Raw genomic sequence first — 22,612 nt, 5'->3', positions numbered from 1 at the left:
TTTAGTGCCCCGGCACTAACTCTGTGTGTCATGTGGCCTCTTCCTAGTCATCTCTACAGCAGTCACTCTAAAATTTGTCCTAGGAAACAGAAATTCCTGGGGGAAAATCCATTTTTTGGCTTTCTGATGTCAAGATTCCTGTCTCACTTTTCAGAATAGCAGCATCTATAATGACACTCCCCTTTCTTGGGGGGTGGAATGTTAGTATATTAAGTGCAAAATATGTGAACAGACCTGGAGTCTGACATTCCTTGCATTTGTCACTCTGTCCTTGCCATGCTGTTACAAACATGTGAAAAGGGGGGGAAACTAATACCATCTGGTGTGTGCTGTTGTCACTCACTATAATCGAGTGGGTAAATGAAGTGACAGCCAAGGCTTCTGAAGTATTAAGCAACACAAGAGGTTCAGAGATGGTTTTAGCTTAAGATCCCCAAACACCTCCAAGAGCATTCACGTATTCTGGCATTAATTGACTGGTGCTTTAGAACTGCTGTGAGCTCCTGAGTGTCCTGAGATCTTGCTGTGCTCGTCTCTTCTTATGCAGAGTTACCAGAAAAGCAGGAGCAACTTGTTGCCATTTACAGTGTCCTTGAACAACTCCCACAAGCCAATCACAACACCCTGGAGCGACTCATCTTTCACCTGGTCAAGTAATGATCTTTCCTTTCCTTTGGGGTTTATCTGCGCTGGGTCCATTCTCTCGCTGGTGTCACTTTCCAATTACTGTTAAAAAAGCCACGTAAACCAGAGATAAGTATATTTATCATGTGGAATTTTGAATTTGTCTTGGAAGCTTTCTGACCGCCTGACCCTTTTTGGGATCTGAGTGGGGATTTTACTGCTTTGTGTGAAAGACTGACATGACCAGGGTGAGAATTTAGGGTTGGCAGTTTGTGTGCACGCATGTGCTCTCTCTTTCCTGCAAGCCAGTCTAATTGTATCAGGTGAGCCAAGCAGCATTAGCTCTGAGAGCATTGCAAGTCCTAGTTGAGTGGTGGTGGGTTTGAGCAGCCTGGAATGCAGGGATTAGTGTGGTTGGTGGCAGATACTCTGAGGATGTTAGCGCAGTTGAATGGCAGAAGCAACATGAGCACTGTAAGTGTTCTAGTGATGAGCTGGGTACTGCTGGCAAGGGGGCATGAAGTGGAAGGATCTGCTTTCAGCTGAGGGGACCCAAGTAGGAACCTGAAAATAGAGTGATAACTGACTCACAAGAGAGGGGGGCACAGAGTGGCTGGCCAAGGCACATCCAGGCTACCTCCGTCTACGTGGATTCATGTTCTCTTTCATGCAACAAGATGTAAAATTCACTTGTTTAAAAAAAAGTTTCCCTAACCTCTTGCGTGCATTGAACCTTCTGGAGCTTCCCCCCTCAGCTGCCATGCTGAGACACTAGCAAAGTTTGATCAGATCATTTGTTTTCTATCCAGATTTACTAAGAAACTTTCATTTTGTTCCAAACATTGAATTTCAGAGTGGCCCTAATAGAAGACGTCAACCGTATGTCACCCAATGCTCTGGCCATTGTCTTTGCTCCATGTCTCCTGCGCTGCCCTGATAATTTTGACCCACTAACCAGTATGAAGGACGTCTCAAAGACAACCATGTAAGTCTCAGCACTTGGCTTGCTGCAGAAGTCTGTATGAGGTGAAATTGCCCTTTCAGCTGGTGTGTGTCTCTGGTGCTGTTATGTGCACCTTGTCTATCTCTTGCAGTTTGATTCATGTTAGAGCTATCCAATGTAACAAACTGTTCGAGCCCTGTGGGCAGGATAGGCTGGAGGACTGAGTGCAGAATTAGGAGCCAGTAAATCCTGAATTCTAATCCTAGCTCTGCCACTGATGTCTGTGGCTTTGGCACAACAGGCCCCAATCTTGATGAGGATATCAGGGTACTACTGTAACTTTATTAATAATTAAGAGTCTTAACAATTCTGAATTCAAACTAATGCTAGAAAATGTTATAAATCTGATTCCTTTATTTGTGTTGCAATCAGGGCTTGGATGGATGGAGGGGGATATGTACAGCATGGTGGTATTAATCTATATGTGTAAAATAAAATCATAATTTGGCCAAAAAGTAGCACCATTCCTGTATAAACAGCTGTCCTATAGCTGTATTGAGATAGGAGCCATTACTTACATGGTATGGCACAGAAATTAAACACTGTCACTTGCCTACTTGGGAGCCCTTCAGCCTTTACCTCTGAGCCTCCCTTCTTAGTTGAGAGTTGTGCCCATATCCTCTTTGTGCTAATCACTAGCATCGCTGGCCTTACTGCAGCTTCTCTAGCTCTCTCTGCTTATCCCCACCCTTCCTACGCTGCTGGCCTTGGACCTGCCTCCGTCATTTTAAATAAAGAGCCAGAGCAGAAATGAAAGAAATGTTTGAAAAATAATAAAGCAGTGGCTTTTTCCAACTTCTGATTCAGTTTGCTCTTCCTGTGGGGATGTAAAGGTGGACAAGGGCAGTTGCCGGAACATTCTATATCCACCAGTGTCTGTGCCGGAGCAGGGAGAGGACAGCAGGTAGAGGAAATAGAAATAGCTAGTGCCATGGGTGATGCTTGTTCACTTACCATTGTTGCATGGAGACACAGTGTGCAAGGTTCTGGGTATCCAAGTAAGAACATGTATCATCTGTAGCACTGCTTTTGGTTGTGCCCAGTCCTGCTTGTCTGTGTAGACTCTTCACCCTGCACTCATACAGCACCACCCTGTAAAGAAAGTGCCTCTGGAGACTTGGGTTTGAGAGGGGGCCATCCACATGTGTGTCTAACATCCCTGAGCTGGGTGTATTCACTGGCAGTGTTTTTGAAGATCTGTCCATGTGTTAGTGACACATCCCATCCCCCATGGTTGTCCCCAAAGCATGTGTAAGTATCCAGGGAGTAGGTTGCTGAATGAACTCTTGCACTTTCACACAGGTGTGTGGAAATGCTAATAAAGGAGCAGATGAGAAAATACAAGATTAAAATGGATGAAATTAGCCAGTTGGAAGCAGCTGAGAGCATTGCTTTCCGCCGACTCTCATTGCTCCGGCAGAACACGGTAAGTGCTACAATGAGTAACAGCCCCCACATCCAACAGGGGCTCTATCGTGGACTCCTTGGGGTGGGGGAAATGCACGATAGCCTCACCATTCCCAGCCTGCTCAGCTTGTCAAAGACCAAATGCTGGTTACTGATCTGGGATTATAATGAAAAGGGGGTCGGGTCGGCCCAGCCCAGTGTTGCAGTGGGAACTAGGCCTCTTTCCATGTGGAAGTCTGAGTTTGAATGAGCTCAGTGTGCTGGGGAGGGAGCCCCTCTTGATGATGTAAGTACAGAGAACATCTGGGCACCAGCCCAGCAACTCCGTAAGTAGGATTGTGAAGTGGTTGTGCCTGTTCGGTGCCAAGTAACCTAAAGGGGATTCCTTCATTTCAGAGGATATGGTGATTCACTTGTTCAAAGTGTGCTCTCACTTTAGTCTCTGATACTTCCATGGCACACTCAGCATCGCTGAGCTTTTCAAAGTCCCCTTTCTGACAGCTTCCTGGACAGTTAGCTCTGCAATGGCATGGACGGTGATCAAAAGCATAATGTTTGTGGTGGGAGCAATCATAAATTATGTATCTATTTGTGCATAGTACAAAGAGCTGATATCTTTTCTCTAAGGCACGGTGGTTTAGTATAAAACATGAGTCACCCACTCAGAGATCTGGATTCTGTATCTAGTTCTGCAACAAACTCCGTGTGTGTCTTTGAGCAAGTCATGTCACCTTTCTGGGACTCAGTTACTGCTTCTTTCAAGCAGGGGCAATGGTATTTGCCTCCAAAAAGGCATAGGTGCTGGAACTACGGGTGCTGGGGCTTGAAGTAGTTTCCATGATATACAGAGTTTACAGTTTGGTTCAATGGCTCTTAGCACCCCCACTATACAAATTGTTCCAGCCCCCCTGCCAAAAGGAGTGGTTTGAGGCTTTCCTAAGAAGTTGTGGAATGCAGAGAATTAAGGCCCTTGAATGGAAGAGGTGGGCCTACAACTTCGGGCTCCTAGCCCCAGTGTTCATTTTTCTCAGCTGAGGAGGCAGTTCAGAGAGATCAGAGGGACGAGCATCCCTTTACCAGATACTGGTTGACTGGGACTAGGGGACTCGAGAGATGAGTGTATAGCTTCAAGTGTGCATACGGTACAGGCTGCCAGCACTGGGATCATTGTCAGAGTAGTAACTCCTGCCCACGCTACTGCCCATGTAAGAAGAGCAATTTCCAAATGTGGCACAATCAACACGGAGTGTCACCAGGACACTTTCCTTTGTGAGGGCTATTTCCCTCCTTTTTTGGCACTAGAGTGGCTTTAAACAAATTTTTTTTTGTATAATTACATAAGGACATAACGGCCAGACTGAGTCAGACCAAAGGTCCATCTAGCCCAGTATCCTGTGCTCTGACAGTGGCCAATGCCAGGTGTCCCAAAGGGAATGAACAGAACAGGGAATCATCAATTGATCCATCCCCTGTCGCCCATTCCCAGCTTCTGGCAAACAGAGGCTAGGGACACCATCCCTGCCCATCCTGGCTAATAGCCACTGATGGACCTATCCTCCATGAATTTATCTAGTTCTTTTTTTAACCCTGTTATAGTCTTGGCCTTCACAACAATTAGTAAAAGTTAATTAATTTCCTGCTGTCTTAAATGGCTGAATAATTTTTGGGGGAAAGTCAAAAACAAAAAATCCACTTTAAGCAGGAACCAGGCCTGGAAAAATTTCAACCCAAACGGGGGGAGAGTTTTACAAAGCTATGAGTGACTGAAAATGGTGGTTATCATGGAAATGCTGAGGTAACCCTAACTATAGTTGCTCTCATGGAAGTGGTACCACAAAACTTCCTAATTTAAAATGCAAAAAGAAAAGCTCTTTGGAAACATATCTGGAGGCCAGAGGTAGAAGTGTAGGGAGTGAACTGGAGTTAGGGAACTTGCTGTGAAACTTGACAAAGAGTCTGGTGGCACCTTCTAGACTAACAGACGTATTGGAGCATACGTATTCACCCACGAAAGCTTATGCTCCAATACGTCTGTTAGCCTATAAGGTGCCACGGGACTCTTAGTCTGGTTCTGTAAAAAGCGACAAACACGGCTACCCCTCTGTTGCTGTGAAACTATTGTACATGTGGAGCTAGGATTTGAGTCAGCCCAAGTGAAAAGCCGACACACATCACTGTGTGCGCTTCCAGTGCTTTACAAGAAATTCCGTCAGTGTCAGACATGTGACCACCCCTACCCCAAAGGACTTGCAGTCTAACTGCACAAACAAAGGTTCTCAGTACCAAACAGAACTTGCACTGAGTGAGACTTCTTCACAATTCTTTGGCCTCATCATGCCATTGATTTAAAAAAAAAAATTAAGGCAGAACTTCCCTCCAGACTTCACTGTGGAGTTTTGCTTTAAAATCAATGGGATGAAGAGAGCCTTTTGTTTGGCAGTTAAATAATGTTAGACAAGTATGTGTTAACCTTGCATGTCTGGTTTTAATCCTGGATGTAAGAAGTGTGACAGCCAAGCAATGCGATTCCACATATGGACCTCAAGATAGTGGCCTTCTATTTGCTGATTCAAAACCTGATACAGTTGGTCTGTATATAAGTGAAAAATACTAGAAATCTGATACAAGTGAAAAATCAGTTAGAGTTAAAAAAAAAAAAAAAAAAAAAACAACCCCGAAAACCACCTAGATCTGTCTGACCTATAATAAGAATTAGAAAACTACTGATATGACTCCAGTTGATACTGCCAACAAGTTGCTTTAGGAGGTTAAAATATGTTCAATGGAGTAAGAAGGTCTTTGATAATGAAAGGTTTCAAAGTAGCAGCCATGTTAGTCTATCTGCAAAAAGAACAGGAATACTTGTGGCACCTTAGAGACAAACACATTTATTTGAGCATAAGCTGTAGCCCACGAAAGCTTATGCTCAAATAAATTTGTTAGTCTCTAAGGTGCCACAAGTACTCCTGTTCTTTTTGATAATGAAAGATCCAATATCTTTGTGCTTGGGTAGATCAAAATGTTTTTAAAACCTTAAATATTGCTTTTATGGAACCTCCAAACACATACAATGCAAAATATCAGTGATAGAACTATCGACATTACCATTAAGTCTGACATCAGAAGAGTTGCATTAAAACTTTGTATCAGAAAAAACAACTTTCTGAAGTTACCATGATTTAGTGAATTTGGTCTTCATCTTTCTCTAGCTCTGGCCTGTAAAACTTGGGTTTTCTTCTCCTTATGAGGGGGTGCTGGTATGTACAAGACCTGATGTGTTTATAGTGCATGGTTAATTCTCCTATGGCACCACAGCATGACAGGACATTTGCTGCTTATTATAACTTATGTGGTATGAAATAAATTTCAAAACATTCCAGACTGCATGCATCACTGCAGCCCTTTCCCCAGAATGCATGCACTGCTATTATCCAATGCCTTCCTCACTTCACTATTTCTTATTAATGAAGTTCTAACCTGTGCTCATACTGAATGGAACAAGAATTTGTAGTTAACTCTCACAGCTAAACAAGTGTTGGCAAACGTACTCTCTACATTGAAAAACGTGAAAAAAGAAAAATGTTAAAATAAATCAGTTGATTTTAAATTTTCAAGGCAAATTAAAACTACTGTGTGACCTATTCAAACATATCTGTATATATGGAATGAATTACTAACACCCCCCCACACACACACTACCTCTGTGGGAGCCCTTCACTTGCCCTATTTTCGCCTGCCTGTCTTTTATAACTAACTTTCTGTCCAGAGGTAATGTGAGAGATCCTACTCCTGATCATGAAGCATGACACATCCAACTTTTTTACAGAGTAAAAGCCCCCAAGACAAGGGAAATGACAACAGCTTCCCTGAGCTGGGATCACTGCGGGAGGAAGATGAGGTGTCTGATGTTGATAACCGGGAAAAGGAGATTCTGATAGAACGCATACAGTCAATAAAAGAGGAAAAGTGAGTCCCGGCTTCACATTTCTAATTAAATCCATTATGCTTATGCCTCATGTCCTGGGAGGCAACACAGCATGCTGCTTTACTTCTGTGTTGCATTTCCAACATAATTTACAAAGTCAGAATGGAGAAGAGGAGAGGCAGTAAAAGGTAACAGGCAAAGGAAATATTTTCAGATGAAATTTGGTGAGGTATAGGTCCAGGACTGCTTTGCTTCTAAAGTCTGCTCTGCCTAGAATAGTTCATGTCAGCAGCACTGGTAAATATTGTAAGTCAGTGTCTTTCTGGAGTGCTACGATCTATATGTGTTTGATGCAGGGAAGACATAACTTACCGATTGCCTGAGCTTGACCAGCAAGGCTCTGATGAGGAAAATCTAGACTCTGAGACCTCAGTGAGCACGGAGAGCCTGCCAGAGGACCGAATAGGGCGGCTGGATACTGAAGGTCAGTATTAAGGTAGTGTGTGCTTTTTTTTTACCTTCTACATTATTTCATATTTTACATATTTTGTGACATCTGGTCAGAACCAGTCATGTCAATTTACATTTTTTAAAATGCACTTTAATTCCAAGTCGCTTTTCCTTTCTTTAAAGGAACCATGCTGTCTGAATTCCAGTGCCATGGTCAGTGCCCCAGTGTGCCTGCCAAAGACTCTTGTGGAGGACCCAGCATTTCTCTTCCTCTGGCCTCTACATTCTCCTCAGTTACAAGGCGCAGACCATCATCAATGTTGGTCAAGATGAAAGTCCCCTGCCGAAATCCAGTGATGCCGACGGCAAATATAAAACTTCCGTATGGGATTCCCAAACTGACAGAATCCCAGGGAAGAACAACAGCTGAAGAATCTCAGCCAGTGGTGAGACGGAGGGACCGGCTAGCAAGGCGAACTGATAAAATTCACTCCGTATACATTGCACAAGGGTCTGTTGTGGCCCAAACTCAGGAACCTTTGGACGAATATGAACCAACAGCAAAAGTGAAGCGGAGGTTTTCAGACCCTTACTCACGCATTTCATGCATAGATGAATGAAATATTTAAAATGTTGGAATTTTTTAAAAATTGGGACCACAACTTTTAGCTCTGACCCTCCTTTAAGGATTGTGAACTTGTGCACTTGCCTTAAGAAGTCATTGGAGTCACAGTCTGGAACTCTCAGCACTCTAAGGGTTAAGCAGGGTTGCTTAAAACAAACAATATCCTGCTATTTGTAAACAAATTAAAAGAAACTGGTGGGGAAGGGGGAAAGTAGAATCTAAATCTGCTTTGGTCAGAGTAAAATACAGAGACTTGAGTCTGCAGGAAGACTCTAGTGACCTTAGTTTCTCCTGCTGTGCCTTTTTGTATTTGCTTACGATGGGCTCTAATAGGTCCGAAGGTGAATTAGAGTCCCTAGGTTTTGCCTTACTCCATTTTTTTTGTATGTTTTATGAGAAGTTCTTTTGTGGTTTACAGAATTGTTAATGTAATAGCCTTAACTGAGACCAAAAATATATAAAAATGTTTATTAATACATTGCACTTTTTAAAAATACTTGTGTTAGGTTATCAGTGTCCTACTGCTATAGTGTCTGCCATTTCCAGAGAGCCCTTTAGTAGGAGAGAAGACACTTGATTCTGAGCAAAAGTGGATCTGCTTCCCTGAGATTTGGATGCCATTTCCCACCACTTCCATAAAAGGATTTGGAGAGGGTTCTGCAGAGTAAATACCAATCACCAAAGGCCGTGTAACCATGGAATGTTTCTGAGAGTTCAGTGTTTTGTGTACAAGTATAACCGCATTGCTAAGCAAATGCAGTTGTTGCAGTGGGCAACTTTGTGCAAGGCTTTGTTCAGCATATGTTGTGTAGCACAATGCTGCAAAAGTCACGGAGGGTCAGGCATGAGGACATGCAAGCACAAACAGCTTCTAAAACCTGGGCCGTGTGAGTCAGTCTGAGTTTACTGTTCAGTCTCTGCTCTACCAATGTGAACTGTGAGTGTAGATGGGGCCAGCTGACTTTCTGGCTGATATGAGGAACTCTGCTTACTGGCTCCAATCAGGAATCCCGTCCAATCTCCTTATTGCAGAGTGCCAAGCACTACATACATGTTTGTTAGAGCTGGTAGGAAGATGGAGCTTTTTTCCCACGGAAAATTTTGAATTTTTAGCAAAAAAAAAACCACACTAAAAAAAACAACAAAATCACATTTGGATTTGGAAATGTTGTTATGGTGGCTCATGGGAATTGTAGTTTGGGTGCCTCAGTGCCACCATGCTCCTTAAAGGCTGGTCTGACTATATCTCTCATGATACACCAGCGTGTCTTAGTGGGAAGGGTCAGGCATTACAACAGTCACAGAGCTGTAGGGCATCATGGGAGAAGAAGTCTAACTGGAAAGCCTGCCCCAGAGAGAAGAATGGAAGCACAGGAGACCCAAACTACAACTCTCAAGTATCCTTCCGTTTTCAGACTTTCAATAAAAAAAATCAAATTTTTCCACAGAATGCAGATACTTTTTACAAAAAATTAACTGAGAACCCAATTTTCTGAGGAAAGAAGTCTTGATAGAGAACATTCAGCCAGTCCTGCTGCTTTATTATAATTAAATGTGCTGCTGTAACAACTAGTGATGAAGGAACCAACGTTCCACCCTGCACTCAGAGCTGCTGTTGAGTCAGGGGGGAGCGCACACTGACATAAAAAGGCACTCTGGTAGACCCTGGCAGGTGGCGTTTGCTGCTCTAAAGCTTAGAGGTGAGCTGGAAAACTCGAGCAAGGTATTTAACTTTACAAATAGGTGCTGAACGCCCCCATCAGTCAGGTGGGCATCATGAACAAAAACTGTGCTGCTTTTTTCTTTCTTGGCATATGACACGAAATTAGTGGGCATAATTTAAAAAACAAACAAAACCTGTACCTCCTATCTGAGATCAGAACAGAATTAACTGCCATGGTGCTGAGTAATCATTTTCTTCTACTGTGCACTATCAGGTAGCCCCAAGCACAAATTGAGGCAGGCTACTAAGACTCTTTAAAATATCTTCCATATACCTTGAAAGGTGTTTTTTATATATATAGCAAAAACATATACAAAAATGACCATGCCTTTTATAAACTGGACTAACCTTATCCTGTTCTTGCTTGCCATCTGTGGGTTTTGCGTTGAGGGGTAGTGTCACATCAGGATGCATATGCTGGAGCAGAACCTAGATGGCCGCAATGGAAGGGAATGTCACAGGAACAGAATAAATCCAGCATGTCTTAGCTGACCCCTGTCAGTGTGTTCAGTACAGTAGAGCTAGGCATAAAGCGTCCTACCTTAGGTGGTCATAAGCTAAAGTGGACAGACAACACTGCCCAGACCCAGTCTACTAGCTCAACTGCCAGTGGATGTTCTCCCCTCCATATACCCCAGGTACTTTGCAGTGGAGGATGATTATTTGAAGGTGATAGTGAAGAAATATGTTTCAAGGAGGAATTTTCTCCCAAGTTAGGGGAATTATGCAGCTGTTTTGTCCCTATTAACAGCAGGCCTGTGAGCAGGTTACATGAAACAAAGGCTGTAGCTCAAATGTAAACCTATTTCAGTGTTAAACGTCTGTGAGGTTCGCTCCCGTCACTCGTGAGGGACTGGGCTGTCCAGGCGCGCAGGCACGGGGCGGGGTGACAGGTGGAAATAGCAGTGGGCTAATAAAGGTTTTCCGTTTGAAATGGCCTTAGCGCCGAGCTGGGTCACGCGGCCCTGGACCAGCCGCTGCGTGACCCGGGCAGCTCCGACGGACTGGACTTGCTCGTGCGTTATTTATGCCCCGGCTGGAGGGGGCACTTGGTTCCCGGGACTGGGCGGCTCCGCGCGCCGGCAGAGAACGCGGCTTCAGCCCGTGACTGCGCCCACGTCAGCAGCGGGCCGCCCAGTGACCAGGCCTGGGGGCGGGCCCGGGCTGGCTCTGCGCAGGCGCCGCGGCAGCCCCTGGGGGGAGCCCGGCCGCGCCCTGAGCTCGGGGACCGCGGACCGCCTCCTTCCCCTTCCCCCCCCCCGGGCTGTTTTGCTTCCCCACCGGTGACGTGTCCGCGCGGGCGGCAGCCCCGCCCCTGCTACGTGGAGGCAGCCGTTGCTGTTTACATTGGCAGCCGCCGCTGACCCGGAAGTGGAGTGTTCGTGCGCCGGGTTCCGGTTCCGGGTCGGAACGATGGCTGCCACTCGCCTGGAGCTGAACCTGCTGCGGCTGCTGAGCCGCTGCGAGGCGCTGGCGGCCGAGAGGCGGGAGCCGGACGAGTGGCGGCTGGAGAAGGTGCCGGGATCGCCCCGGGACGCGGGTTTCGGGGCCCGGCCGGGAGGCGGCGTCCCCGGCAGTCTCCAGCGCCACTGGCCCCTGGCGCTCCCGCGGCTCCATCGCCGGGGGGCAGAGCCCCTCCCTGGGCGGGGGCAGAGGGGTCCCCGTCCCCGCCCTCGGCTGTGCCCCCTGCTTTCCTGCGAGCGGGGCTCCAGCCCCGGCACCTTCCCTTGCCCGCCCCACCCCGCTGTGGTGCCCTGGCTGCTGCCCGGCGCCCGGGGACGCTCTGCAGCGCCTGAGGCTCTTTCTCTCTTGTAGGATCCCGGGGGACGTAACGCGGCTCTGTAGCCCTCTAATGATGCCGCACTAGCCTAGCAAGTGCGGAGGGCGGGACTGGATTTTGCAAGTGTGACTGTAGCAGCACAGTTCTGCCTGGCTCGATTATCCCGTTCTTTAGGCTGGGAGCAGGCCCTGGTCCTTTTCCCGCTGGTGTGTAGGCCCTAGTTGGATGCAGTGACCAAAGCAGCTTGATGAGCCATTTTGTCTGCAGACTTCTCAAGCTGCTTCTTTGAACGGCTTTGCCTATGCTACAGTGGAATGTCAGAGTCTTAGTCATAAACCTTAACATGCTCATGTCTTTGATTACCCTGGTAGCTGCAAGCAATGTGACTGGGAGGAGATACCCTTGGCAGAGAACTTGTTTTGAGTCAGTTCAGCTGTAGGAGAGAAATCTTAAAGTTTCTAGTCTCTGATGTTTTCTTGGAAGATGTTCAGTTTCCCTGCCACAGTATCAGTCTTCAGTGACTGACATGTCCAGGGTTGTGGGTAGGCTGGTGTATTTGGTTTCCTTGGCTAGAGCCCAGTCTTTCTGACTGGGAGATACCGTTCAGCTTTACTGAGATAAATCTAATATAGGTGTCCTCGGACTTTAGTATTGAAGCAAATTTAAAGCCACATCATGTTTTCTCTTGGCGATTTCTCCAGCTTTATTCAGTGAGATTACGTTAAATCTGAGGATTTTTTTTTTAAATGTATGCTGTGTTGTAGTTGTGTTGGTCCCAGGATATTAGCGAGACAAGGTGTGTGAGGTAATATCTTTTATTTGACCAACTTCTGTTTACACAGAACTCTTCTTCAGGTGTGGGAAGCTTCTAGCTTGTATCTCTCACCAACAGAAATTGGTCCAATAAAAGATATTATCTCACCCACTTTGTGTCTCATATTTTTTGTTAGATCATTGATTGTTTGACTTACTCCACTGTAGTGTTTCACTTGGGCCTTCAAGCAGGGCTTTGGAGCAGAGCTGCAGGTTTTTGCCTAGAGCCGGAGCACAGCTCCAAAGCCCTGGGATGTTGGCCTCTCAGAATTGTCTAATTTACTCAGAACTATATTGTTGTGAAGAAAGGAGACATTAATTTGCCAGGATTTAAAGGATCTTAGTTTAATCATCCTGGCTGTGGCCACTGGATGTCACCCTTACTCCACACACGTGGAAGAACCCTGTTGTGATTGCCAGACTCCCTGCTTTCATATGAGGAGATGGAGGTTCAGAGTTAGGGGAATCCTGTTCTCTAAAAACAAAGTGCTATCTTGTCATCCCTGAGAGGGAAATTAGATACAGTTTTTGGAAAAGTTGAATATGAGCAGTAGGCAATTCTGTGCCCCAGTGTAAGCAAGAATATTCCAAGATGTGTGCAGCCTGTATCATTAATGCACACGCACCCCTTGCATGTCGGTCCTTTGTTTGCCCGGGGGGAGAGATCTTGCTGCTCTATGGAAGTTGAGGGACCCATATGAAAATAGCATCTGGGAACCTCTGGTTTATGCTGTATGTCATACCACTTTTATCCTGTAGCTTGTGGTATAGCAGGGCTGTGCAGTGCGTGTTCATGTTTGAAGTAGATATGTGGTACTTCATAAGGCACAAAAGGCTTTGCCTAGAGATACAATTTCTTGGCTTACAGATAGATGAGACACACCAGCAAATTAATCAGTGTCACTCCATGGCTTCTGTGGTTGTGATAAATAAAGCAGATGGCTGTGGGAACATGTATTCTATTCAGGCTATTGCTAGAATTTCCCTTGGAGAAGGAGTTTTAAGATTTGGGAATAAACTTCAAAGCGATCTCTTTATAGCTTGGATCATGTTCCACGCTCTGCCCTTGGTCAATGTAGGCAGGAGACTTCTGAGAGCCAGCAGTGCAGGTGTTGCTTCTCTCATGCCAGCTGTTCCTCTGTAGTCTCTACATTGCACCTGGGAGCCAGAGAGCTGTTTCTTGGGAGGGACTCCCTTCCACTTGATCTTTGCTTTGTAATTGGCCTTGTGCCTCAGTTTTTTGTTTTGTTTGTTTGTTTTGCCAGTTTCCTTCCAGGCATGTGAATTCCTGTTCATTCACTATCGCAGGGGCACTGTAATAGGATGTACTGGATGGAAACTGAACATGAATATCTCTCAGCAGGAAATGTAATGGGATGGTGTCCCCACGGGATGGTGACTGCAGCCAGATGGGCATCACTTCACTAATCCACAGTCTAACTTGCCCAGTTCTGATGGCTTCCTGTTGGCAGCTTTCTTTCTCTGCCAGAAGGAACTGGTTGGTTGTACCATGTGGGTGGCTGTTTATGGAAACTAAAAGTTCAGTAATGATGGAGGGTAATCTACGGGTTGGCAGGGCAGACATTTTCTTGTTCAGAGAGTTGCAGAGCCCAGTCCTGCTGCTTGGAAGTAGGACCTTTCTATTTAGGTCTTTCTCCAACTCGCAGTACCCAAAACCTCCTGAAAAGATGCCTTATTCCTGCTGAAGTGAAGATGTTATGACCATTGTCCCCTTAGACGTCAATGAACTATTCAATGGAGCATCGGTGGTTGGGATGGGGACCTGAAGTGAAAACCCTTCACTTTCGCCTACCACACCATCAGGGTGCCGAAGTCTTCAGCTGCCTTCTACCCAGTTCCCAAAACCTCCAGTGTCCTTCCCTGATAGCATTCACAATACATGTGTGTACTCTCTGCAGAAGTGTGGCAGTAAAACCTTGGACACCATAAAAAGTGAATAACAGAAGGAATTCTGTACTGACTGACTGCATTATTCATTTTTATAGTTAATTCAGTAACCCGTCTCCCTCACTTCCAACTTACATGAAGTTGCAGAATTCACAGATTCCAAGACCAGAAGGGACCATTGTGATAATTTATTCTGCATTACAGCTCTCAGAAACCAGAGGGCCTCACAGCAGGATTCCAGTCCAGTTTGCTGCAAATTCCATGAGGGGGTGGGTCTTGGATTCTAAAGTGGTTGTTTTACAATTTAAAAAATCACTGTCTGAAATATTTGTACCTGCTAATATTACTACTTATACATAGTCACTATATCTGAAAAATTAAAGAGTTTCTCAGTGTATGTTGGGAGTATTTCATAAGAACGACCATACTGGGTCAGACCAAAGGTCCATCCAAGCCAGTATCCTGTCTTTCAACAGTGGTCAATGCCAGGTGCACCAGAGGGAATGAACAGAACAGGCAATCATTAAATGATCCATTCCCTGCCACCCACTCCCAACCTCTGGCAAACAGAGCCTTCACCTTCACAACATCCTCTGGCAAAGAGTTCCACAGGTTGACTGTGCGTTGTGTGAAGAAGTACTTTGTTGTGTTTGTTTTAAACCTGCTGCCTATTCATTTCATTTGGTGACCCTAGTTCTTCTGTTATGAGGAGGAGTAAATGACACTTCCTTATTCATTTTCTCCAACACTGTATATGTTGGTGCAATCAGTTTTTCACCCCTCTGGTCAGTGTGTGTCTTCAGCACAGCAATAATGGAGGAGAAACTTTTTTTTTATTATTTTTTTTTTAATATTGTGAAATCACAGAAGTTGGCAGGTATAGCATCTGAAACTTGCTAACTTGGTTTTTGCATCTTAGATTTCAAGCTGATGGTTGCTATTTTGGGAGGCTTATTTCCATTTGTGGGAAGGAAATTTTGGTTTGAGAGGCCAATTGTATGCCTTGTCAGCCTCTATGAGATGGAGGGTGGGGGAAGAGATGCTGGGAGTAGCCCACAGTGCTTAGTTTTATCTCATTAATTCATAAGTGCCATTGATAAGATCAGGCTGCTAGACTCTGCATTTCCTTATCCTGTCTCCCAGTGATGATCCGCTCATTAAGACTGTAAGATGCAGGCTCTAAAGAGTGTGTATGTGTGCGTGTCAGACAAGCCACGTTAACCCAGGTAAAAACAACACTGGATGATGCTTCCTATGAAAACAATAACAGTCCTCATTATCATTAGTGCTTTATATCTGCACAGCCTTTAGCATTTGCCACACTGCTTCCTGTTAATCCTAACTCTTACAACTGTCTGGGTTTTTTTTAGTATGTAGGTGCTCTCGAAGAGATGCTCCTTGCATTAAAGAAACACTCAAGGTGAGATGCTGTCTCTGAGACTGAGGTTGGAAGGCAATTGTGTGTTCTTTTTTCAAGTAACCTCTTAGGTGGGAAATAGACACAACCCAGGAACACTGAAGCTGTGGGACACTCAGGACTGTGGGGATAGCAGAATGGTTTGTGCTTAGGGGATGCCCTTTGTAGTTATAGCCCTAGAGCTCACTTTGCAAGTTGTTTTTGCTGTTGGGAGGGCGTGTGAATATCGGTAAAGACAGCCCAGGGACTGTTGTTTCACTTGCATTGCAGGAGCACTCAGAAGCCCCATTTATAATCTGAGCCCCACGGTGCTGCACAAACCTACAGAAAGACACGGTCGCAGCCCCAAAGCCCTTAACAGCCTATTCAGACAGGTGGCACCGAAGTGTCAAAATGTCGTATTGGGCCATTTAAATGAAAAAGCCTCCAACATTTCCCTGGTGCTCCAGCATTATTGCTCGTGTGCCTCCCTTGCACTCTGTCATCCCCATGGACATACATGCAAGTGTCACCCGAAAAGGTGCAACACAAGCAGCAGCACAGCAAGCTACAACCCCCTCCCCCACTCACCATCCCTAGCTGCTGCATTTCAGCCCTGTCCTAGAGAGGCCACTTCTAGAAGTGATACTTGATCTTTCTGCCCAGTTCAATCCGTTGTCCTTCAGAAATTACGAGTGAGGGTGACCCTAGCTCTAAGCTGTTTCTGCTGGAAAATGCTGCCTTAATCTCGAGTGTTCCACGTGCATGTGACTTTCTGAAATACTTGCAATAGGAAATACTGACTCTTCTGGCTTTCATCGTTTCTTCTGACTCTTGCAGCAAGCCTGCCCGTGAACTGCTGAATGAATACTCCCGCAAAGTGGACTTCTTAAAGGGAATGTTAGAAGCTGAAAAATTGGTAAGAACCTTTTGTCCATCCTGAAGTGACTAACCAAGCATTCGTTTTTTTGTCTGTCTCTCTCACATCTCAAAGCAATAAGCAGGCCTCTTCGTGCACCCATGCACAATCTTTCTCTCAAAATCCTGAGTGAATGTGTCTTGGGAACTTGTCTGTTAAATGTAAGGGGTTGATATTTAGAGGTACAAACTCTTTCTGCCCACCCCTCAGAGAACCACCAAGAAGGGAAATGTGTCTTCTGTGGTTTATGATGTCCCCTTCGCCTTTGAGCTGTGAGCTTTTGGGAGCAGGCTGTCTTTGCTCAACATCGTTTGCCCTTTGTACAATGCTGTGTATGTCTACTGAGTTATGGACTACTGATGAGCTGTGCTGCAGTTAGACTGGATTGAGTGTTTGCTGTCATGCCCGCTCACTCACCTTCCATTCTGCAGGAAGTAGCAGCAGAAGATCTCCCTGGTTATTCTCTAGCCTCCTCTGCAGAGCACAAGATTAATTTGGCCCTCTCTTTATAGTTGTCGTCAGCAGAAAAGGCCTTGGCAAATCAGTTCCTGGCTCCCGGCCGAACTCCCACTACAACCAAAGAGCGAACCCCAGCTACTAAAATGGTTCATCTGCAGACAAAGGCTCGCTACACAGGCAAGATGAGGAGTGAACTGCTTGGTACGGTAAGTTACGTTCTGCTGCTGGCCTGTCGCTACTGTTAATTCAAGAGAGATCTGCTGCCTCAGCCAGCTGCTCCCCTGGCACTCCCCTTCCAACCCAGAAGTGACCAGGTCCATATGGGCCACTGTCAGTGACCCTGCCTAGTAACAGTGCTCAGCCATCTAGTTCCAGCGTGGGGGTAGGAGCAGAGCCAAGGGGAATCGTGTAGCCTCTGGTGAAATGGAATCTCATGCTTTGAGGCCCCGTGTACAGAGGTTACAACCAGCCCTCTCCCTGGGAGAGCACAGACTCGGCTGGCAGCATGAGTGCAGGGGACTGGACTAGGTGACCTCTCGAGATCCCTTCCAGTTCTGATTCTATGCTGCCCTTCAGAGAGCTGAGCTACAATTCTGAGCCTGGGCTCTCTCAACCTCTTGTGGTGGATTCTTGGAGAGCCGGCCCCTGCTTCATGGTGTTGGATTTTATGATCGGAAATGTTGGGAACAAAGGATACTCTAGGGTAATGGGGGTTGCTTGATGCAAGGCTGCAGTCACTTCATCTGTGCATGTGTAATCTTACTGTGTTTCTCTCTCCTCCTCCATTCCCCAGGATCCCTTGTCTGTCAATGGTAAGTTTATTTCAAAGCAGATGGCTGGAATGTGTGTGGGGAGGAACAAGGGGTGACACATCTTGCCTGACAAGCCAGAGCATGCTCTGTTTTTTTTAGTAGTTTGCCAGCCTGGGACTCTTCTCGTGAGCCACCACGTAAAGCAACTAATAGTGTCTGCTTGGTTACTGAGATTGCAGTAGCTCCCAGTTTGGATCAGGGACCCGTTGGGTTAGATTCTGTGTAGTTGAAGTCTTTACCCTGAACAGTTTACAAATCTAACTTAGGACTAGAGGCAACAAGCCAAGCTTTTGCCAGAAGCTGGGAATGGGTGATGGGATGGGTCACTAATGATTCCCTGTTCTGTTCATTCCCTCTGGGGCACCTGGCACTGGCCACTGTCAGAAGACCGGATACTGGGCTAGATGGACCTATTAAATTTAAATTTAGATTTAAACCTCTTCTCTCCCCTGCCCCCCGTACCTCTTACAGAGTCTTTAGTTTTGTTTCCGCAGTTTTCAATTCTACCTGCTTAGTTTCCTGGTGCATCAGCTTTCCACAAGAGATCCAGGCCTGGAGATTTTTATCTGCTAAAATACAAACTTTTTTTCCCCCCCAGAGTCTGAGGAGCTAAATTTAAGGAAACGGAAGTAAGTCATAGTTTAATATTTTGACTCTTTGTGATGGGGAAGCAAGGGCCTTTGACTCCTGAATGTACTTTATTAACTCAGCTAGGAAGGTTTAAATGCTCATTGGTAGAAGCACCAAACATGAATGGTTTCTTATTAGCTGTTTTAACAAACTGCTGCTCTGAATGCTCTTGTCATCTAATCAGATTTGTGAGCTGTAGTGCAGCTCTGAATCACCTAATGGTGATCTAAAAACCACTGAGAACAGTCCACGAGAACTCCCAATGAGTCCTAAATTTCCTCCCTTGTGCTCTGCAGAGGCCTTGCATCTGAAGAGAAGCAGTCAGCAACTGAGCTGGATGCCGTGTTACAGCATCATCGCAGCATGCAGGAGAAGCTGGCTGAAGAAATGTTGAGTTTGGCTCGCAGTCTCAAAAACAACACCCTGGCAGCACAGAACGTTATTAAACAAGATAACCAGGTAGCACGAATTTGCGAAGATATGGGGTAAACTGGAATCTCTGTAACTTAATTCTAAATATGACTGGAGCAGGGGGAGTTTGCTTGAAGGACCTGTCGTCCTCCATAGTGCAACTGGTCCTTACTATAGATTCTTTAGTTTTGTAATAAATAGCCAAAACTTCCAAACCCGATGTAAAAGTGGTGCGACTCTCAGGTGCTGATCACCCACAAATCCTGCTGAAGTCAGTTGTAGGTACTTGACGCCTTTGACAATCTGGTGCCTACAGACGGCTTTAGGGGAGCCTATCTTTAACTACTCAGGTTTGAAAACCATGGTGTTTGGTATTTATGGCTGGCCTAATCATCTCTTCTCCATTGTTGAAATATGGCTTCTACTGTTTAGGCTGCATCCGCATAACTTGGCTTAATCAATGACAAGTACTAAGATGTCGTCTTTCTCATCTTGCAAATCAAATCTGACTTACCACTTGCTCTTTGTTTGTTCCCTAGACGTTATCTCACTCTCTCAGGATGGCAGACCATAACTTTGAGAAGCTGAAGGATGAATCTGAACGCCTTGAGCAGCATGCAAAGAAATCTGTCAACTGGCTGCTCTGGATAATGTTAATTGTAGTTTGTTTTATTTTTATTAGCATGATCCTCTTTATCAGAATTTTCCCTAAACTCCGATAACTTGTATAGCATCCAGGAGCAACAGGTAGGAAGCTAGACAGTATGTGACCCTCTGCTCGTTCCCAGCAAGTCTCTTTGACCAGTTTGGTAAGCACTCACTATAAGGCAGTTACCTACCTCTGATCATATCCTGAAGGGTGTCACCAAGGGCCTAGTCTTCCATCCCTTCCTTGTGTCCTTACTGGAGTTGGTGGGACACCTTGTGAAAGGCTTCCTAAGTTGGGTCACTCGATATCCCTTTTGCTTGGCTAATAGGGTTATTTGTTTCTTGAGAACGAAACTGCAATAAAGATGGCACTTTCAGTGGAATAGCCCTAGAAATAGATCATTCCAGGTGCCTTGGTAGATGTGGTTAAGGCTATTGTTCCTCTATAAGGGAGCACAGTACACAACTGAAGGATTAAAGACCATATTTGCTCTTTAGAAACCCACCGACTTTTAACAGGACCCTTGCTAGGATTGTCTTTGTAACCTGCCTGTAGCAGATATGGAGGGAGCATTGTTATTGAGTGGGTCCCCTTGAGTTAGAGAGTCAAGAAGGAAAATTAACTTCACAGCCTTGCCCTTCTGCCAAATGGATGCTCGTCACTGAAGTCTCCTGAAGCCTGGAGTTGTGGGAGAAGACAGAGGTTGGAAGCATCTAGTTTGGGAAGCTTGAACAAACCCACTCATCTCCTCTTACAATCACAAACCCTAACATCCAACCGAAGTACAGAACGTGTCATTTACCATTACTCCATTCCTTCAGGAAGCAGCTGATGGTGGCTGTTCAGCCCTAAACGTGCAGTGTACTCTGCAGACCTGCCTGCCTACGCATCTTGTTGCTTCACTATAAAATGAGAGTTGAGGAAGTTGATCTCTCTTTAAATAAGGCATTTACTTAAGGAAAAAATCGGCCTGTACCTTCTGAGCTAGGCTTATTTGCATGTTTGCTTTCCTTAACTCTTATCATTTTTCTAGTGGAAGATACCTTGAAGTTTTCAGCCATATTCTGCTCTTGATGAAGTGCTGGCATGCTGTACTAGGTGAAAGAGAGTGGTGTAATCATCCCACCCAACCTGCTCATAAAGAGAGCGTGTGTGATTCTGTCTCTCTCTCTCTCTCTCTCTCGCCTTAACTTTTAAAGCATCAGTACTGCAAACTGCCTGCTTTCACTTCAGTTTAAACCAGTCACCCTATTACAAATTGTTACTGTTGGTATTCTGTATATTGCTGTCTATTTTGTACAAGTTTGTATTGGTTTCTCTTGGACTTATTTATTACTATATGATTTTCATAATTAGAAGCAAAACCATCTTCTCTCTCTATAGCAAGTGAATGTTGCACAGTACTATACTGCAGCTTCTGGGGTGATCTGTATTCCTGCAGATCATGTAGATTTAAGAGCAAACTCATCTGTAGTAGAATGTGTACCTTGTAACATCACACAAATCCTCCTTAATGACTTCACGTTGTAAGAAAACTATCACTGTTCCAAACTCCTGCCTTTATCTAGTGCCTCTCAGAGGAAACCTGAAAAGTGCTATCTTCCTAATTCTTTATGGGCTACCTTTGTAATGCATTGTATATCTAAGCTCCGATCCTGCAGTGAGAACTACATGGGAGCCCATTAGGCCTGCGTGGGTGATGGGGCTCAGCCTGGACTGTTCTCCTTGTAGGATCGGGGCTGAAGTGAGCCAACTCTAGCCTTACCGTAAACAGATGAAACTCAATCTACTGCAATGAGACTTGCACCCACTTATGTCAAGGTCGACTTTGGTCCAGGCTGTATTTTGTTGACAAACACTTTGCATCCACGTTCTGTAGGATGTAGGGTGGTGATGTACAGAGAAAGTAATCAATTACAACCTGCTAGAGTTGATCAGACTTCACGTGATGTGGTGAAGGGTTACTGTGTCCAGAATCAGACGAGTGGTATTGTTGAAATTATACTTTGTTAGGGTGAGGGTGACTGTGGTAAAGTGGAGGGGGAGGGGGTGTAGAGGGCAGAGAGGCTGTGCCTGTGGAATCCGAAGCCCAGCCCAGAATGAGAGTACTTGAAAAGCATCCAGGAAAAAAATCTAGTTTCCAGGTCCCAAGGCAGAGAAACTTGTGTATGTGCAAAACAGACCCAGAGAAACACTTGGAAAATGATTCTTCAAAATTAGGCAGGACTTGCATTGCTCTTCTAAGTGCAGTTGCTGGTGAAAGCTAGATAGGTGTGTCTGGTGTTCAAGTATTTTTAAATCGCTTGTGAGGAAGAGAAGGAAATGGAAGAGATCACTTTTATAAAGCACTAGGTGGCCATGTTACTAGTGCTTCCTGCCTGCTGTGTTCTGTTACTCTCAGCAGGATTGCTGAGAATAGTTGTATAATGCTCTAAAATCAAGGCTGGTAGGAAAATGAGACTGACTACTGTTTGGGGGCAGTCTATTCAGAGAAACGAGCGAGAGACTGGCTTCTTGGGAGAGGTGCTAACGATTGTATTTAAAAAGCATTTTTTGATTGTACGATTTGATCTACACCGATCCCCTGTGTTAATTCATAAATAGGTTACCAAACTTACTGGTTGAGCTGTAAAGAACGCATTTTCTTGTAGATACTCACCTGCCTTCCTGATAAATGCTGACTTAATTTTTGAGCAACCTGTTACCTGCAATAAGCCCTGAGAGAAATGAACAATTGCAGCAGTTAATTCATGAGAAACATTAACCGCCCATGGCCAGACCCCCCCCCCAAGTCGTCAAGTCAAACTGTAACGACTTATGCAGCTGAAGTATTTGTTCACAAATTTGGTTTTTTCCCACCTAGTTGAACTCCCCTTGCAGGATCACTGTGCTGTGTTAATTGGCAGCTGTGACCTTCACTTGTTTCAGATTAATTCAATAATCCCACTAGTTCCAGAACCCAGTAGAGTTTCCTGCCAGCAGTCTTCGGAATGGGGGGAGCCTGGAGCCAGAGATCCTATTTCATCTGAGGATTCCTCCACCCCACGGGGTCTCAGGGCCCATTTTCTTTGCCTGAGT

The 22,612-nt window shown here is 45.3% G+C and overlaps 2 protein-coding genes and 1 long non-coding RNA gene across 29 annotated transcripts in view; 2 read left to right on the top strand and 1 right to left on the bottom strand.

Moving 5' to 3' along the window:
* MYO9B (myosin IXB) overlaps positions 1-8,528 on the top strand; it is a 77,491-nt gene extending 68,963 nt beyond the window's left edge. For 9 of the 21 annotated variants that reach the window (XM_065578548.1, XM_065578543.1, XM_042862019.2 and 6 more), the window contains 7 exons: positions 548-653; positions 1,478-1,609; positions 2,930-3,053; positions 6,244-6,291; positions 6,861-7,000; positions 7,316-7,443; positions 7,593-8,528. In XM_065578548.1, coding sequence (XP_065434620.1) covers positions 548-653; positions 1,478-1,609; positions 2,930-3,053; positions 6,244-6,291; positions 6,861-7,000; positions 7,316-7,443; positions 7,593-8,029 — 1,115 coding nt within the window. In that variant the 3' untranslated portion in view covers positions 8,030-8,528. Of the gene's footprint in view, positions 1-547; positions 654-1,477; positions 1,610-2,434; positions 2,532-2,929; positions 3,054-6,243; positions 6,292-6,860; positions 7,001-7,315; positions 7,456-7,592 lie in introns of all 21 variants that reach the window. The other 12 variants (XM_024108200.3, XM_065578547.1, XM_065578542.1 and 9 more) reach the window with 6 other exon arrangements.
* LOC112060000 (uncharacterized) lies at positions 591-10,874 on the bottom strand. Its single transcript, XR_002889307.3, has 3 exons — positions 10,299-10,874; positions 10,106-10,186; positions 591-726 (listed from the first exon to the last, which is right to left on the bottom strand). It is a non-coding gene; the product is annotated as an uncharacterized LOC112060000 (long non-coding RNA).
* Positions 10,875-10,923: 49 nt separating this feature from the next.
* On the top strand, positions 10,924-22,151 carry USE1 (unconventional SNARE in the ER 1). 7 transcript variants are annotated; one of them, XM_042862023.2, is made up of 10 exons: positions 11,135-11,272; positions 13,714-13,862; positions 14,463-14,527; positions 15,629-15,678; positions 16,495-16,573; positions 17,086-17,238; positions 17,826-17,844; positions 18,443-18,473; positions 18,771-18,933; positions 19,425-22,151. In XM_042862023.2, exons 2-10 carry the CDS (start codon positions 13,727-13,729, stop codon positions 19,605-19,607), a joined length of 879 nt encoding a protein of 292 aa, XP_042717957.2. In that variant the 5' UTR covers positions 11,135-11,272; positions 13,714-13,726; the 3' UTR covers positions 19,608-22,151. The 7 variants fall into 7 exon arrangements, with proteins under 7 accessions (XP_005279080.2, XP_042717959.2, XP_065434633.1 ...); XM_065578563.1 differs by lacking the exon at positions 13,714-13,862 and adding an exon at positions 15,402-15,484 and having other exon boundaries at positions 11,136-11,272; XM_065578562.1 differs by lacking the exon at positions 13,714-13,862 and adding an exon at positions 15,402-15,484 and having other exon boundaries at positions 11,136-11,272; positions 14,357-14,527.
* The last annotated feature ends 461 nt before the right edge of the window (positions 22,152-22,612 follow it).

The sequence above is a fragment of the Chrysemys picta genome, chromosome 25 (genome assembly GCF_011386835.1).
Source record: "Chrysemys picta bellii isolate R12L10 chromosome 25, ASM1138683v2, whole genome shotgun sequence".
NCBI lineage: Eukaryota > Metazoa > Chordata > Testudines > Emydidae > Chrysemys > Chrysemys picta.
The sequence above is the reverse complement of the archived record's forward strand: the minus strand, read 5'-3'. Positions and strand labels throughout refer to the sequence as shown.

Coding starts and splice junctions, on each gene's coding strand:
- USE1 (XM_042862023.2), top strand. CDS start 13,727: ATGGTGTCCCCACGGGATGGTGACTGCAGCCAGATGGGCATCACTTCA. Junction 14,528..15,628: donor GCTGCAAATTCCATGAGGGG/GTGGGTCTTGGA, acceptor GGTTTTTTTTAG/TATGTAGGTGCTCTCGAAGA. Junction 18,474..18,770: donor CTAAATTTAAGGAAACGGAA/GTAAGTCATAGT, acceptor TGTGCTCTGCAG/AGGCCTTGCATCTGAAGAGA.